Source organism: Chlorocebus sabaeus, chromosome 5 (assembly GCF_047675955.1).
Source record: "Chlorocebus sabaeus isolate Y175 chromosome 5, mChlSab1.0.hap1, whole genome shotgun sequence".
Classification (NCBI taxonomy): Eukaryota; Metazoa; Chordata; class Mammalia; order Primates; family Cercopithecidae; genus Chlorocebus; species Chlorocebus sabaeus.
This window is the reverse complement of record NC_132908.1, coordinates 3,842,869-3,859,106: the sequence shown is the minus strand read 5'-3', so window position 1 is coordinate 3,859,106 and position 16,238 is coordinate 3,842,869. Positions and strand designations below refer to the sequence as shown.

Here is a 16,238-nt window from a genome sequence, read left to right as displayed (position 1 = left end):
CAGGGTTCTTTGAGTCAGACTCAAAGAACTGGAGGGAGAAGAAATTGAAACAGGAGAGAACAATGAGACAGGAAAACGAACTGCAGAGCAGGTATATTTTGAGGGTGGAGCATGGAGAGACAGGAAGACTAGGGGCTTTGGAGAGTGAGGACCTGGGTTCCAGGCCCAGCCTTGCCATGTCCAGGTCATTTACTTCTGAGTCCTTGCAACTGGGTTCCCTTGCTTTCCTCTGTAAAATGGAAACCTGTCAGGCAATGGCTGAAGCTCCTGTGCACACTTCTGTGTAAACCACTTACCAAGGGAACCCTGGGGGGCTGCATGCCCCACTGCCCCAAAGCAGGCCCTAAGGCCTCTAGGTGGCTGGACACCTTGTCCCCTTTGAGGAGTGGCCTGGAGCCACCTCAGGCTGGGGCCCACCCTTTTCAGTGACCTGAAGGCCTCTAGGACTCAGGGCACCTGACACAGCTCATCACTCATTTATTCAATTTTACAAACCTACTTCTTCTTGCAGAGCACTGTTTCTATCATTAAGACACCACCTTTGCCTCCAAGGAGCTCACAGACCCTTGGTGAGATGGACATTCAGATATACGGTGTGGCCTGCCCTGTGCCACTGATAAACTTCTTGCCTTTCCTGTGCAAATTGACTTCTTGAATGCATCCATTTATGGTTTCCAGGGTATGCTATTTTAACTCCTTGAATATACGGGGATCTCTTTATGTTTGGCCAAGGGGATTAGCACATTCTCAATGCCCTTGGGATTTTCAAGAGCTATTTGATGCATAAGTAAAAACATGAACTAATTCAGGGGCAGTGGAGGGCAGGAAGATGGGGCAAGATGTGTTATGTGTTCTCTCACAGAGCCCAGAAGTGATATGGGAGCCAAGAAGTGGGTTAGGAGGGCTTCCTGGAGTAGGTGACATTTGAACTGGGTCCTGGAGGATGAGTCAGAATTCGCTAGGCATGTGCCCTTAGCACAGGGAACAGCATTTGGGGAAAAAAAAAAAAAAAGCCTGAAAGATGAGAATTGCCTACTGGCCAAGTGGGTATAGGATAATGATAGTGAAGTGAGCCATGTAAAGTGGAAGAGACAGATTCAAGAGGGGTGTCGCGGTGCAAGGTTTTGAGCAGTACAGATAAACAGAGAAAAGCAGAAAGTTCACTCAATCTTGACACTCAAGGACAGTCACCATATGTACATATACCTATGTTTTTAAGAGAATTCATACATGTTCTTTTTAAAAGAAAGACTACATATGCAGTGTTTTCTTTTTCGGTGTCAGGGAGTTCTGTTTCGTTTTGTTTTTGAGATGGAGTTTCACTCTTGTCGCCCAGGATGGAGTGCAATGGCGAGATCCCGGCTTACTGGCCGCCCGGGTTCAAGGGATTCTCCGATCTCAGCCTCCTGAGTAGCTGGGATTACAAGCCCACGCCACCACGCCCAGCTAATTTTTGTATTTTTAGTAGAGACGGGGTTTCACCAAGTTGGCCAGGCTGGTCTCGAACTCCTGACCTCAGGTGATCTGCCACGACGCCTAGCCAGGGAGTTGTTTTAAACAGATTTTTTCCCTTCTCTTCTCCGGACGTTAACTTTTGTGCTGGGTGGGGAGAAACGTGGCAAGCAAAGAACAGTTAAGTGAGCAGCTGCCACCATAGCCACCGGGACAGTGCGGGAAGAGCCGTCTCCCAGGTAAAGACCGTGGGTAGAGGGGCGCGTGGTGGGTGAGAGGGAGGAGTCTGCGCTGACTCAGGACTTCTGGCTTAGGAAACAGTGGAGCTGCTGATACCTTTATGAGGAAGCCGGGCTAGTTTGGAGGGGCAGATAACTAACTTGGATAGGAACACCTCGGGTGTTCGTGGAAGTGTCCCGCGGGCTGTGGTCTCGTGTGGGGGACTCCCCAGGCCCGCACCCCTGTCTGGGGCACCTACGAGGCGCCAGGCGAGTTGCCTGGGGCGGGGAGTGCGGCCTGGGCGTCCAGGCTTAAGCCCCGATGCGCGGGCCCTTCTCCGCCCAGGCCGGCGCTCGCCACCCCACTCTCCCAGGTGAGGGTGTCGGCCTCACCCCCTCGGGCTGGGAACAGGCGTGAGGCCCCCTTACTCCCTAGTGTCACCAGGTGGGGCGGGACCCGAATCCCGGCCCTGCCACTTCCTGCCTCGACGACTTGGGAGAAGTTGCTCTCCCCCCCTCCTGCCTCAGTTTCCCCATCCGCCCACATCGTCGGCAGACCTGAAGGCGGTCTGTAACCTGCAGGGCCATTCCATTTCCCTGGCCGGCGGCGAAGGCTAGTAGTGCGGCTTGGGCTGGGGTCGCCCCGATCGTCCCCGCCCGACGCCACCGAGGAGGGTATCGGGCAGGGACGCGAGGAGCTGGGAACACGCAGCGCCGCCCCAGCGGGACGGGCGGGCCCGGGCTGGCGTCGAATCCGCGCCGGAGAGCCCAGCCCGTGGCCAGGCCGCTGCTCCTGGAGCCCGCTGGGGCCCGGAGCCCCGGCCCTCGCCGCCTCGTCGCCATCAGAACAAAAGCCGCGGCTCAGCCCGGAGTCCCGGCGCCCCGCAGGCCTGGCCCGCGCCCGGCAGCCCGCCGCCCTGCGCTTCGCGGCCGCGCCTTCGGGCCTTCGGCCCTTCGGCCCGAGCACGCTCGGCTCTTTCCGCCACGGCCGGCGCAGGTGGAGGGGGCGGGGCGGGGGCCGTGCGTGGTGACGCCGCGGGGGGGTGACGCACCGGCGTGCCCCGCCCCCACCCCCTCCCCGTTCAGGCTCTGGAAAGAGAAGAAAAAAAACTTTCTTTTTTTTTTAATTGAGGAATCAACAGCCGCCATCTTGTCGCGGACCCGACCGGGGCTTCGAGCGCGATCTACTCGGCCCCGCCGGTCCCGGGCCCCACAACCGCCCGCGCACCCCGCTCCGCCCGGCCGGCCCGCTCCGCCCGGCCCTCGGCGCCCGCCCCGGCGGCCCCGCTCGCCTCTCGGCTCGGCCTCCCGGAGCCCGGCGGCGGCGGCGGCGGCGGCAGCGGCGGCAGCGGCGGCGGCGGCGGAACGGGGGGTGGGGGGGCCGCGGCGGCGGCGGCGACCCCGCTCGGCGCATTGTTTTTCCTCACGGCGGCGGCGGCGGCGGGCCGCGGGCGGGGAGCGGAGCCCGGAGCCCCCTCGTCGTCGGGCCGCGAGCGAATTCATTAAGTGGGGCGCGGGGGGGGAGCGAGGCGGCGGCGGCGGCGGCACCATGTTCCCGGGGACTGCCTGAGCCGCCCGGCCGGGCGCCGTCGCTGCCAGCCGGGCCCGGGGGGGCGGCCGGGCCGCCGGGGCGCCCCCGCCGCGGAGTGTCGCGCTCGGGAGGCGGGCAGGGGATGAGGGGGCCGCGGCCGGCGGCGGCGGCGGCCGGGGGCGGGCGGTGAGCGCTGCGGGGCGCTGTTGCTGTGGCTGAGATTTGGCCGCCGCCTCCCCCACCCGGCCTGCGCCCTCCCTCTCCCTCGGCGCCCGCCCGCCTGCTCGCGGCCGCGCTCGCTCCTCTCCCTCGCAGCCGGCAGCGCCCCCGACCCCCGTCCGGGCCTTCGCCGGCCCGGCCGTCCGCTCCCGGGGCTGTTTTCGCGAGCAGGTGAAAATGGCCGAGAACTTGCTGGACGGACCGCCCAACCCCAAACGAGCCAAACTCAGCTCGCCCGGCTTCTCGGCGAATGACAGCACAGGTGAGGAGGGGGTCCAGGGCGGCGGGGGCCCGGGGGGCGCTGTCACCCCCACCTGAAAGAGAGTGTCCGGGGGTGGTGGTCGCGGATACCTACCGAGCCTGGAGCCCGGAGCAGGCCCCGCAGCCCGTTCCCTTCGCCCCGCGCCGGATGGTGGAAGTTCGTCGCAGGACTGTCACTGGGCCCGAGTTGGGCAGCACACGCCCGGTGCACTGGGCCTCCCCGCACCCGATCAGCCCTCCTCGCGGGGACCCGAGTGGCACTCCAGGAGGGAAGAAGTAAAGTGCAGCGTGTGGGTTTGTTTGGTAATGTCCTACGCATCCATCCGCGGCCGTGTCCGCACGCGTGGCCGTCCAGAGGAATGACAGCGGAGGGTACCTTTGATGCTTAGAGAAAGCAAGATCGCGGCCAAAGGTAGCGCAGTGTATTTTCTGGATTAGCGATACATTGACCAGGCTGCAGTCAGAGGATACTCACAGCAGCCGCCAGCTTGCGAGTTAGAACCGAAGTTTCTTGGAATGGGTGAGTTCCTTGGAAAGATGCTTAGTGCTTATTTTCAAAACTCCTTTTTTGTTTGTTTGTTTTTTTGTTTTTTTTAGTGAACTAGTCATTCCATTTTTTAAAATCCAAACTTCGTTAGCAAGATGTCATTAAAGTTGCTGTGGTGTGTTTCATTTCCATGTGTAACTTCAAAAGAAAGTTAAACAGCAGATTTAAGTTCATTTGGGCTGCCATCTCCATTTGAGTTTGTGTTGCTTTCACAGTGTAGATGTACAAAAAATTATGTTAAGGCATGTAGGAATTCCAGTTTTTCAAAAAAATGTAGCAGGATACTGAATAAATCATCTTTTGTTTGTTTCCTCTCATTTAACAGCTTCCCTGGAAACTTTCTTAAGTAATCATTGCTGCTTAAGAGAAGTATTTAGTTTTCTATTCATTCAGTAATTCTGGGTCCTACTGCGCTGGTTCATGGTAACATGAACTAGTTGTATTTCCTCTTTTAGAGCTGTCTCCTTTGCAGCAAAAACTTGTGTGCCGCTGCGAACAATTCCGTCTCCAGCGCAGCTTGCATTTCTCCAGTAGTCTTGCAGTGGCAGCATCTGAAAATCAGTTTCTAATGAATGAGTCCAAATTGAATTACATTGCTGCCTTCATATTTGCGCTAGACACAGCTGTTCAACTTGTGGAAATAGTTCTGTGACCGACCACTAGCATATTCAAAAAACTGCTATTGCTGTTGAAACAAAACTTGAATTTTGTGGCTTAAGTTTGAATACAATTCCTGGAATCAAGTTATGATAAGAGACATTTAATATTAATGTGGAAGTGAAAAACGATTTTTAAAAATCAATCATAAGGAGATTCTTATCTAGTTAAAATTTCTTAAACAGTGGGGAGGAGTAAATGATGCTCATGGTATGTAAAAATCACTAATAATGTTTTTCTTTTTAGCTGATAAAAGTTGAGTTTGACATTAATCTTATGAAATGAACTTACTGAAGTGAGAAATTTGGAAACAATAGTTTAAATGCCGTTGTACTGCAGAACAGATCTCAGTTGCTTCATTAATCTTGCTGTGTTTGAGTAGTCTTCAGTTCTGTGAGACGTAGGTCATACGAGGCGAGTTCAGCTTTGAAGCTTGTCTTCTGAAACTGGTAACCTGGATGGCTTTGTAGCTTTGCTGTTGTTGAATGAATTTGTTGTAGATTTTGTCTTAAAAAGGGGGACAATTAGTAACACAAGACTTAACAAAAAGGCTTGTCCTACTATTTATATCCAGCTGTTTCCAAGATGGAGCCCGAAGGATAGCTTTTTCCATAGTAGTTTCCATTATTGGGTGATCAGATGCTTAATAACAAGTTGATCAGAAAGGATTTTCCACACTTAACCAGCTTTTCCCTCTTCCTTTCCAGTTTTGATCCTTGTAAGGCACAGGGGCTCTTTTGTGGGACCAAAAGTCAGCTTTAAATGACTCTGATTTAATCCAAAGTAGAAAGTCGACATCATACTTAAGTTGGGTCCTGGGTTACACATTCATCACCATCACGCTATTGTGAAAGGGTCTGTTAGTGTGGGGGACCAAGGAAGGGATCATTGTCAAGCACATTAAACAAGGGGCTGGATGCCATGGCTCATATCTGTAATCCCAGCACTTTGGGAGGGGGAGGCTGGTGGATCAACTTGAAGTCAGGAGTTCGAGACCAGCCTGGCCAACATGGTGAAACCCCATCTGTACTAAAAATACAAAAAATAGCCAGGCATGGTGACATGCACCTGTAATTCCAGCTACTTGGGAGGCTGAGGCATAAGAATAGCTTGAACTCGGGAGGCAGAGGTTGTAGTGAGCCAAGATCGCACTGCTGCACTCCAGTCTGGGTGACTGAGTGAGACGCTGTCTCTAAAAAAAACAAGGGACACCTTGTCTGGTGTAACTACTAGTCTAAGAAATTGAGTAATGAGATGGACAGAGATCTTAGGGATGTATATTAAACAAATAAATGGCTTGAGTTTTTACATTAAATACATTCAAAGGACTGAAGGCATTTGGTTAGGTGGGACAGACCCGACAATAACATTCTTGAGAGACTCAATCTTATTTTAGTGAGGGAATGTGTCTCTGAGGCTCCCAGGGGAAAATTGGGCCTAGGGGAGCAGGGCGTGTGCCCTGTGCATGAGATCAAATTTGAGGGAGGGGGACCTCTGTCTGGGAGCTGAGGGGTTGAAAGGAGGCGGCGGCCTTGGCAGCCTGAGAAACAGGAGCTACTTAGACTGCAGTGCATGTCTGTAGAGACTGGCCTGTGGGGCCACCAGGGTCACTTAGATGTTTCTGTGCAGGGTGGCAGTGAGCTGAGAGAAGAGTGCCACCAACACTGGGGAGCTGCTCAGCCAGGGTGCTGCTCATCGGGGGCATGGATGTTGCAAACAGCACTCCCTAAGGTCAGGCAGCACCTCGGAGTGAATTAAATGTCACTGCCACTGATGACAAACAGAAGTCGCTGAAGGCTGGGAAGCTTACGCAGATGTGATGCAGAAATAGGGAATGTGCTGCGAAGGAGAGTAGCAAGAGGAAGAAGGAAAAACAGTACCTTTCACCCTGCTGAAGCAGCACCCCGGAGAGGCACAGAATTGGATGGCCTCAGATGTAAAAGTAGCATTTTCTTGTTTTGTGTTGAAGCCTTAACACTTTCTCATAGATGAGGTCTTCCTTTATTTGGCACCCTTACAAAAAGTGGGGACTTCATGTTTCCAGTATATAGTTAGTTGGGTGTTTTGGAAACTTCTTTATTTAATATATCCAAGTTAAAATAGTGTATTGTGTCTTTCAACAGCAGAGATTCATGATTTAACAGTATAAGACAAATATCCAGGCAAGCAGTAGACTTTGTTTTTGTTTTGCTTTTTGTTTTCTAGGGTTTTTTTGGTCACCTTTATTGCAAAATTTGCACACAACAGACTGTTTATAAAGTTTTTGAAATTGCAGGCCAGGGTGGTAGCTCATGCCTATAATCCCAATGCGTAGGGAGACTGAGACAGGAGGATTGCTTAAGGCCAGGAGTTGGAGATCAGCCTGGGCAACATAGTGAGACACTATCTCTACAAAAAAAATTTAAATTAGTTGGGTGTAATAGTACAATCCTGTAATCCCAGCTATTCAGGAGGCTGTGGCAGGAGGATCGCTTGAGCCCAGGAAGTTGAGGCTGCAGTGAACTGTGATCATGCCACTGCACTCTGTCCTGGGTGACAGAGACCCTGTCTCGGGGGGAAAAAGGAAAAGAAAAACTACATCCTGAAGATTGAACGTAGCTGTATTTCATCCTGTGCTGTATAAGTGGGTCTAAGCAGTTGTGATTACATTTTATGACGTGAATCCTTTTAAATGCAATAGGGAAGTTTATTTAAAGAAAGCAATGGCGAATACAGTTGTCAACCAAATGATCTGTTATGTATGTCTGGTATGTATGTATTATGTATCAGAGTGCTTTTCTCCACATCACCTCAGTTTGTTCCTTACAGCGTCCTGTGAGGAAGGGAAGATGCTGTTACTGCTATTTTCTAGGTGAGGAACTGGACTTGAGAGGTGATACAGGGTCAAAACCAGATCCAACCTAGATTGTTAAAGTCAATGGTTCTATGTATTTGTTTTCTAAGTCTCTATCTGTAACAATGCACTTACTTGAACTGAGGACCCAGGAACCTCCCATGCTTGGTAAGTTTCAGTAGCGGCCCTCCCACACCGAAATGCGATCGCTAGGGGGTAGGTTTGTAACCACCTGTGGTGGGGGCAGCCAGGAGTGTATGCTTCCTCCTGGGTTAGGGGCTTCCCCTTTTCCCTCTGGTTCTGGTGTTATCCTCAGCGTGAAGTGTGTGGGCTCATGTTCCTGTTTACCTCAGGGAGAATGAGAAACAGTTATGTTACCCCATCAGTGAGTTCTGTCTAAATAGGAATAAAAGTTGTCGTAGAGACCTTTAGGGCTAGGACGTTTCATGACCGTGCTTCACTTTTGAATAACAGAGGGGTGACAGCGGTGACCCCATTCAGAGGTCCTCAGGGATGAAGGTAGGCAAGGACAAGTCATGTGCAGGGCACCTTAGAGGGCCTTCAGAAGATGGAAAGTGGCTCCTGGCTGAACATTCAGATTTGATTCTGTAAACGGAATTGAACATAACTTACAAAGAGACTGAGTCCTGCAGTCGGAAGTTGATGCTTAGATTAGTAGCCTGTGTTTTCACAGCTTCTAAGTTGTGCGTTGTAATTGTGTGACAAAGTATGTGATTACTTGGGGGGTCCATAATTGCTTGTGTTTTTACTTGATGTATTTGAAAACAGGAAAATGATTTTGCCAAAGTGTGTCTGTCTTTAGTTAAGATGAAATGTACCTTATTGTGAGTTTCTGAAAATTGCGAAAGCTTGTCAGTTTAGTTTTTGGGGTCCCATTGGTGAGGGCACCCCTCTTTACCTCACTCAAATCAGCTCTTTACATGTATTCCAAGAAACTAGAGGGCATGCTAAGAGGTGTTTCTCAACAAAGGGTTTGTGCTCAGATGCGGTTGGTTGTAGCCGAGGAATTTGACTGTGGACTTTCCCAGAGCCTTGGTGTGCTGATGGGGCACTGTGAGCGAGGGGCTGCAGTTGGACCACTTTCAATCCTGTTTGACCTTAGAACTCTTTTTAGCCTATTTATGGGTCTGCAGACTTTCTCTGTAAAGGGCCAGAGAGCACGTGTGTGGCTTTGTGAGCCATGAGGTCTCTTGTTGCAACTACTTAAGGCTGCCATTTCAGCAAGAAAGTAGCCATATTCGAGTGGGCATGGCTGTGTTCCAGTAAAACTTTAGTTGTAAAGACTGGTGGCTGAGGACTTGACCCATGGGCTGCAATTTGGTGACTCTGATATAACGTGGGACTTAATTATCTGAGCACCCCTTGGGGAGCACTGGCCTGCCATGGCTGCAGAGACAGCTTTAAGGAAAACAGCAGCAGGGCAAGTTTCCCCAGCTGCGTGAAGTGGAGCCGAGAGAGCCCAGGTGAGCAGCAGGCTTGCACGGGTCTCCTGTCTTGGAGCACTTCAGAGCTTAGCAGGGTCCTCTCCCTCTGTCTTTTTTGTTCTATGGATGACTTGATTTAAAATCAGACGAGTTTATCAGAAAGCCAGGTGACCCTCTGCATTTTTCTTTGTTCTTTTGCTTTGTGTTGACCCCGGTGGCCCACATGGTATTTCTCGTCCCTGTTTGTCGTCTCAGGCTCTAGGCTTCCTCCCCTTCCTGTGACACCAGAAGGTGAGAGTCAGCAAGAACTCTAGAGCCTTTCCACAGCCCTTTTCCCAGTGCTTCCCTTCCCAGGAACAGCAGCTGACAGCTAGTAGGCCCTCAGGAAATATTTGAGGGAATTGGTGAAAGAGTTATATGTTATTTGTCCCTTAAAGTTCTCATCATTTTCTTGTTAAGATTTTACTTTTAAGCAAATTGCCACCTATCTTCAAGTTGGGTCTGTTATTTGCTTCCATAATCCAAGTTCCATACCCATGGTATCCCACCCGGTCACCAAACCAGCTGGCCTTAGGAATGCTGGGGCCAGTGCATGTTTGGGGCAAGTTATATCAGCTCTCTGAGCTCAGAGTCTCCTCATCTGTAACATGGAGATAATAACAATTCCCATCTCGGGGTGGTTATGACGGTGGCCTGAGATGATGTGTGTCTGGCATCTGCGCTCAATGAGAACTGACACTGGCGTTAATCAGGTACGTTGTTATACCTTATAGTCCTAGGACTTACTGGGAGTGCTAGTCTGATTGGACCGAGACCTGTTTCTCAGCAGTTCTGGAAATGACAGAAGCCAGGTGCTCATATCCCCAGAAACCAGTGTGCAGGCACGCCTGTGGTAGTGTAGCACATACATAGCCGGGAATTCTGTCATCTATACCATTGACTCTGTCTCCATTTTTTATCGTATTTTTAAAATAGGAATATGATGGCCATGAAATTTTAAAATTACGAGAACTTAAATGGTGTCATGTGTTCTGAAATTTTTCTTTTAAATCAGATCAGGACGTACACTGAAAATTGATAATTTTGAAGCATATTTCATGGACCGATTAAGCAGCAGACAAGTATGTGATTCTGTTTCTTTACTGTGTGTAATTTATCTTGAGGTACCTGTTAAGCAGTAGCAGTGTACACAGTATTCTGATAGATAGATGCCTGTGAGTGACTTAGAACCATCTTGACAAGATGAAACCTCGAGGCAAAACTTAAGGAAAGAATACAGAAATGCAGTTAAGTGCCAAAACTCTGGAACCAGAAAGGGTGATCTGAATAAGTCTTCATTTGCTCCCTCCCCTGTTTCCTGAGTGTCCCCGTGTGCGGAAGTCCAGGGCTGCATGCCCCAGTGGGAGGCAGGCCCTGGCATGGTTGAGGAGCCTTGGGCTCCTGTGACAGCCCTCCTGCTGAGTCAGCACAGAGCCAGGAGTTGGGGAAGCCTGCCTGTTTTCCATGCATTCTGGTTGTTGGGGAAAGCACCCTGACCATGACAGTTTGTTTCCTGGGGTATCGTTGTAGGCCCATGGCTTGCTTGCATCTGAGTCCTCTTCTGGTTGTCCCCAGACAGTCTCTCCTAAGCTCTGAAACTCCTGGCCATGACATCTGCTTTTTAGCACATGTGCCCAGCGTTCCCTTTAGTCCTCTTTGAGGCCTTTTCCTTGCAGTGCCTTGCATCCCTCCAGATACACTCCTTGCTTTAACTGGAAAAGGATGCTACTCTTCCCAGTCAGGCTCAAACTTGGCTTTCAGGAAAATTCTCCCATTGCATGAGTGTTTGATGCAGAAATGTAAGCCTTGGGAGCAGTGCCTGTGGGGGCTTTTGCCTGTTCTCCTTTGCCTGGGGCTGTGCTCTGCTGACAGGGGTGCCACAATAGGCCACGAGCAGAGTCCCTGGGGCGTCCTGGAGTGGTCAGGACTTGAAGAGATTTGAGCATGGGCACACAAATCAAATTGGGGAAGGCTGTGTGAAAGGCATGGAAGTAAACAAAAGTGGCCCCTCTCTTTTTAAAGTTTTTTTTTTTTATTAATTTCCTAGACAGTATAGGCAGTGACTATGGCTGTATTTAAAATACTGCCTTTAGGGTGTTTTCTGGTTCTAAATTTAGGAAGCAAGGCTATTTTTGAGCTCTGTCTCCAAAAGTTGAATTTCTTTTAAAACTTACCCTTAAGAAAGATTTGGATATTATCCCGTGTGACATTTTCCCCCGTGTTTCATTTCCATTAATCAAAAGACTGTTTAGTTGAACCATTGCTAAGAATAGTAAAATCTAATGGGGAAAATAATTCTACATGATTAAATCTGACTTTACTTTCCCATTTCTAGGTGTCCTGTCTGCTGTTGTTTGAAAATGTCTTAATTTGCCTTTCTAATATGCCTGTACTATGCTGTATACAGTAGGTGTATCTTCCAGTTGCACCTAATTCAGCCTTTCGAATTTGAATAATCTGTAATAAGGAGAGAAAACTAGCTGTGTAGTGGAGTTGTACAATTCTGTTGTAAAGCAAATCTTTTTATAATTCAGAAGCTGCTTCTCCTCCCCCTAGTTTGGATTTTTCTTATTAAAACTGCACCACCTAAACATGTTTTAACTTTATGGTTAAAATAACCAGTGAAATAGAAAAATAAGTCACTATTCTCTATGATAACCTCTAGAGAAGGCTTGTACAACATTTAAATAAGGAGATTTGGGTATTTGATTACAAACTGAATGAGGACATTCAGGAGCTATAGAAATTTATCAGGTAATTAGGGTTTGCTTAGACAATTATGGACTCTACGAGTTTGACCCATTTGCTTTGGATTAAAATATTTTGAGTATTTGTCACCTGATTAAAAGTAGAACCTTCTAACCGTGAGTCACAGTTGAAGGAAATGTCAGAGCTTTTTATACTGGGAGGCGGTCAGTGTGATGCTGAGGAGGGAGCTCTGGCTCCTGCTCAGAGTGGACTCTTGAGTACTAGCTCCCAGCTCATCAACGCTGTGACTTGGACTGGTTGACATCACATTTGAGTTTTGCAGGGTGGGGTGTATGTGTGTGTGAGAGAGAGACACACACAGAGAGGGAGATCTCTAAAAGGGACTTTTTACCCTGCAATATTCCATCTCTCCTCTCCTCCTCTCCTCTCCTCTCCCCTCCCCTCCCGTCCCCTCCCCTCTCCTCTCCTCTCCTCTCCATCCTTTCCGTCTTTCTTTTCTTTTCCTCCCTCCCTTCTTTCCTTCTTTCTTTTCTTTTCTCTTTTCTTTTCTTTCTTTTCTCTACTGTACTCTACTCTTCTTCTTTCCAATGGGATCTTGCTTGCCCAAGCTGGTCTTGAACTCCTAGCCTCCAGCGTTCCTCCTGCCTCAGCCTCCTGAATAGCTGGGATTACAGGTGTGGGATGGAGTCACTGTGCCTGGCTCTGTTTCTGCTTACTTTGATTAGCTTGGTACATTGGGCTACTAGGGTGCCTGGCATATAGCAGGTTGAGGCAGCTGTTATTATTGTTTAATTGTATGGGAAAACATGAGCCATCAGCTACCTCTTGGGCCAGTGAGGACTGAGATGATGTAGCCTGACCCAGAATCGGGAGGCTTCTTACTGAGTACATGGGAAGCTTCTGCCCCTACCTATTTGGCTTCCAGTACCAGCTCTAGTGCAGTTTGGGAACTAGTTTGTAAGAAAATGAATTAAGAGCTAAGATTCGAGAATCTTACAAAATGGGTAATCGTTTCACTCATTTTACTGCGTCTGTGTTTGCAGTTCAACTGTTCTTTATTGGAAAATTGAACTCTTAATTAAATGGAACTGTGTTTCTAGTTACTGCTTCAGAACAAGGGCTTGATTTAGATTAGGACTTAGAGAAAAGGGAAAAGTGAATGCAGAGAAATTATAAACATAGTATTTTATTGAAAACAGAGTTGGAGAGAAAATGGCCTTGGGATCACTGTCCAGTTTGGTCAGGTTGGTTGAAAGGAATACCAGTGAAACTCAATTTCCTCCCGGGCTCAGCTACACAGATCTTGAAAGGAACAGATTCAGCTCTGTGCTGTACTGTAAGACTTTTCTCTTCCTGCAGATTCATAATAGGAAATTCTTTAAATGGAGGTTACTGTTTTACTGTTCTCCTAGATTCGGTGTGATTATTTTTTTTTTATAAGTAAAAGTTACCCCGTGGTGGACAAAGAATTTTTCCCCTAATTTGTGGATATCTTTACTTAAATCTGATTTACATATTCAGTAAGTCACCTTTATTGAAAATAACAGAAAGACATAAAATATTGATAGATTTTCTGTGTCATTGTGGTTGTTCCTCTACTACCGTGGGAATCGGTTTTTGTTTGAAGAGCACACCTGCCCATAGTTGAACTTCTGTTGAAAAGTCTCTGAGGGAATCGTTTGAATGATGGCGAGAGAATCAAGTGTTTTGCTTTCACTGATGGCTTTCTCAGTCACTGAAACTTAGGGGAGAATGGATTCTTTCCCAGCAGGAAGAGGGTGGATTGAGATGTTTCCTTTTTCTGGGATGCCTTTGTTCTCAGGATGCCCTCCAAGCCAGCGCTGTCCAGTGGTCCTTTTTGGGAGGGTGGCTCTATGTTGTATCTGTATGACATGGTTCTGGAACCACGAGCCATGTGTGGCTGTTGAGTACTTGAACTGTGATTAGTGTGACTTAGGAACTGCATTTTAAATGTTATTTGATTTAAGTAAATGAAGATAGCCACATATGGTTAGTCGCTACGGTATTGGAGCGCACAACTGTAAGTACATTTACTTATCCTGTTTGTCTAGAGTTTTCTTTAAGATATGTATCACCTAGATATTTATGACAGAGTTCCTTTAAAACGATCATTTTTTAAAGATGCAAGACTCCAAAAAAAACAAATGATGAAAGACCCCTTCAAAAATATTCACGGCTTAGGTCACACTGTTCAGGATTATTCACTAATTTAGAAAATATTTGTTATGCTGTGGTATAGGCCCTGGCGATCCAGTGGGGACATGACAGGCCCTGTCTCTGCCCTCATGGGTGGTGATGGATACTGGACAGGTAACCGCAGTCAGGTGTGACCTTGGAGGGGACATACTGTGCACTGACTGGGGCACCAGACAGAGTCTGAGCCTGTTTTGAAGGGTATTTGAAGTCCCCGGGGGCTGTGACGTTAGCACTGACACCTGAGGGTGAATAGGAGACGGCAGATAGTACTGTTCCAGGCGGGAGGGAACAGCACACATAGCAGGCATGGAGGACTGACTCTTGTGACAGTTTTTGGGTTGTATTCACTGGGCTACCAGAATTTAGGAGGTCTCATGGTTTTGCTTCTGAGAGGGTGGAGACTAAAGGTGTGGTTCTGCCCTGCAGGGTTTGGTTGGGCCTGGGATCCAGTCTTGACTCCTACCACTTCATTCTTTTATTCAGCAAATATTTAAGCACATTTTATGTGTATCACCTGTAGTGATAACAGTGGTGGCAGAAGCTGCTTCTGTCCTCAGGGAACTCTGAGTTGTGTGGTGTGGGTGAGCAGTTCCGTGGTGCCCCCCATTGCCTACAGCATTTCACACTGAGCTCGATGTCTGACTGGAAGGAAGTGGATGCCTCAGGCTGGGTGGTCAGGGAGGCTTGTTGGAGGAAGGACACCGGAGCTCATTGAGGGTGAGTAGAGCTTCAGCTTCGGCATCTGAAGGTGAGGTAACGTCACCAAGGGCCTTGAATGTCAGACCAATGAGTCCAGTTTATTTTTTTTTAGGGCTTATAAAACACAATTAAGTTTTTAAAAAACCCATGTCTGGAGTAATTGGGGGAACTCTTGTGATTTATTTTCCAGAAGTTTAGATTAGCTTTTTCCAAGGTGTATTTTTTCATCCAAGCTCAGGTCTGTAGGGAGAGTAGATAATGCTTTCCCCTCCTGAGCCCCATTTTTGGGAGGAAAAGGGCCCTGTGGAAAGCAGCTTAAGAACTGGAGCTGGTGTTCTTATTTAAGATGTTAGGAAATTTTTGTACAATTTTCTTTTAAAAGTTTTTTTTAAGTTCTTTTCAGTAGATAATATATTCATATGGTTCACAATTCCAAAAAAGCAGAGTAATTGGTGAAAACCCTTCCTCCTCTCTGTTTCTGGTGTCACTGGTCATAGGCAACCAGTGTTAGCTGTTTCTTACGTATTCTAGAGATGTACTGTGCGTAGCCAGGCAAATATGGTCTCTTCTTACTCTTTTTGCCCTAAGTAGCCCATTGTATGTTATTCTACTATCAGTGCCTTTCAGACTGATAACGCATCTCAGAGCTGTTGGAAATGTTAGTATTAGAAATGCAGGCTTTGTTCTATTTTTTAAAATTTATTTTTATTTATTTTGAGACAGGGTCTCACTCTGTCCACCAGGCTGATATGCAGTTATGTGATCACAGCTCACTGCAGTGTCCACATTCTGGACTCAAGCAATCCCACCTCAGCCTCCCAAGTAGCTAGGATGACAGGTGCATGCCACTATGCCTGGCTAATTTTTTTTTTTTTTTTTTACTAGAGATATGGGGTCTTCCTATGTTGCCTAGGCTGGTCTTGAGCTCCTGGGCTCAAGCAGTCCTCCACGTCAGCCTCCCAAAGTTTAAGGATTACAGATGTGAGCCACTGTGCTTGGCCCAGGCTTTCTTTTAATTAAGTCTTCTTTTTAAATGGTAAAATGTTTTGGTGCTGCACTTAGATAACACAAAACAATTTTAATGTTTTCACTATATTATATAAATAGGAATAATTGAAGTTTTCTTGTTTTTTGTTTGAGACAGAGTCTTGCTCTGTCTGTCACTTAGGCTGGAGTGCAGTGATGAGATTATATATAGTTCACTGTAGCCTCAAACTCCTAGGCTCAAGCCATCCTCCCACTTCAGCCTCCATAGTAGCTTGGACTACAGGCACGCACCACCAAGCCCAGATAATTTTTTATTTTTATTTTTGTAGAGACAGGGTCTTGCTATATTGCCTGGGCTTAAAGTTTTTTTTTTTTAAATCCATGTCATCTCAAAGAATATTAGAAGTTTTGTTATTGTCATCAA

At 48.0% G+C, this 16,238-nt stretch overlaps 1 protein-coding gene across 1 annotated transcript in view; it reads left to right on the top strand.

Annotated features, from left to right (window-relative positions):
- Positions 1–2,794: 2,794 nt before the first annotated feature.
- CREBBP (CREB binding protein) overlaps positions 2,795–16,238 on the top strand; it is a 156,745-nt gene continuing 143,301 nt past the window's right edge. Inside the window, exon 1 of the mRNA XM_037989910.2 lies at positions 2,795–3,682. Within this exon, the coding sequence (XP_037845838.1) occupies positions 3,598–3,682 (85 nt within the window). The 5' untranslated portion in view covers positions 2,795–3,597. The remainder of the gene's footprint in view (positions 3,683–16,238) is intronic.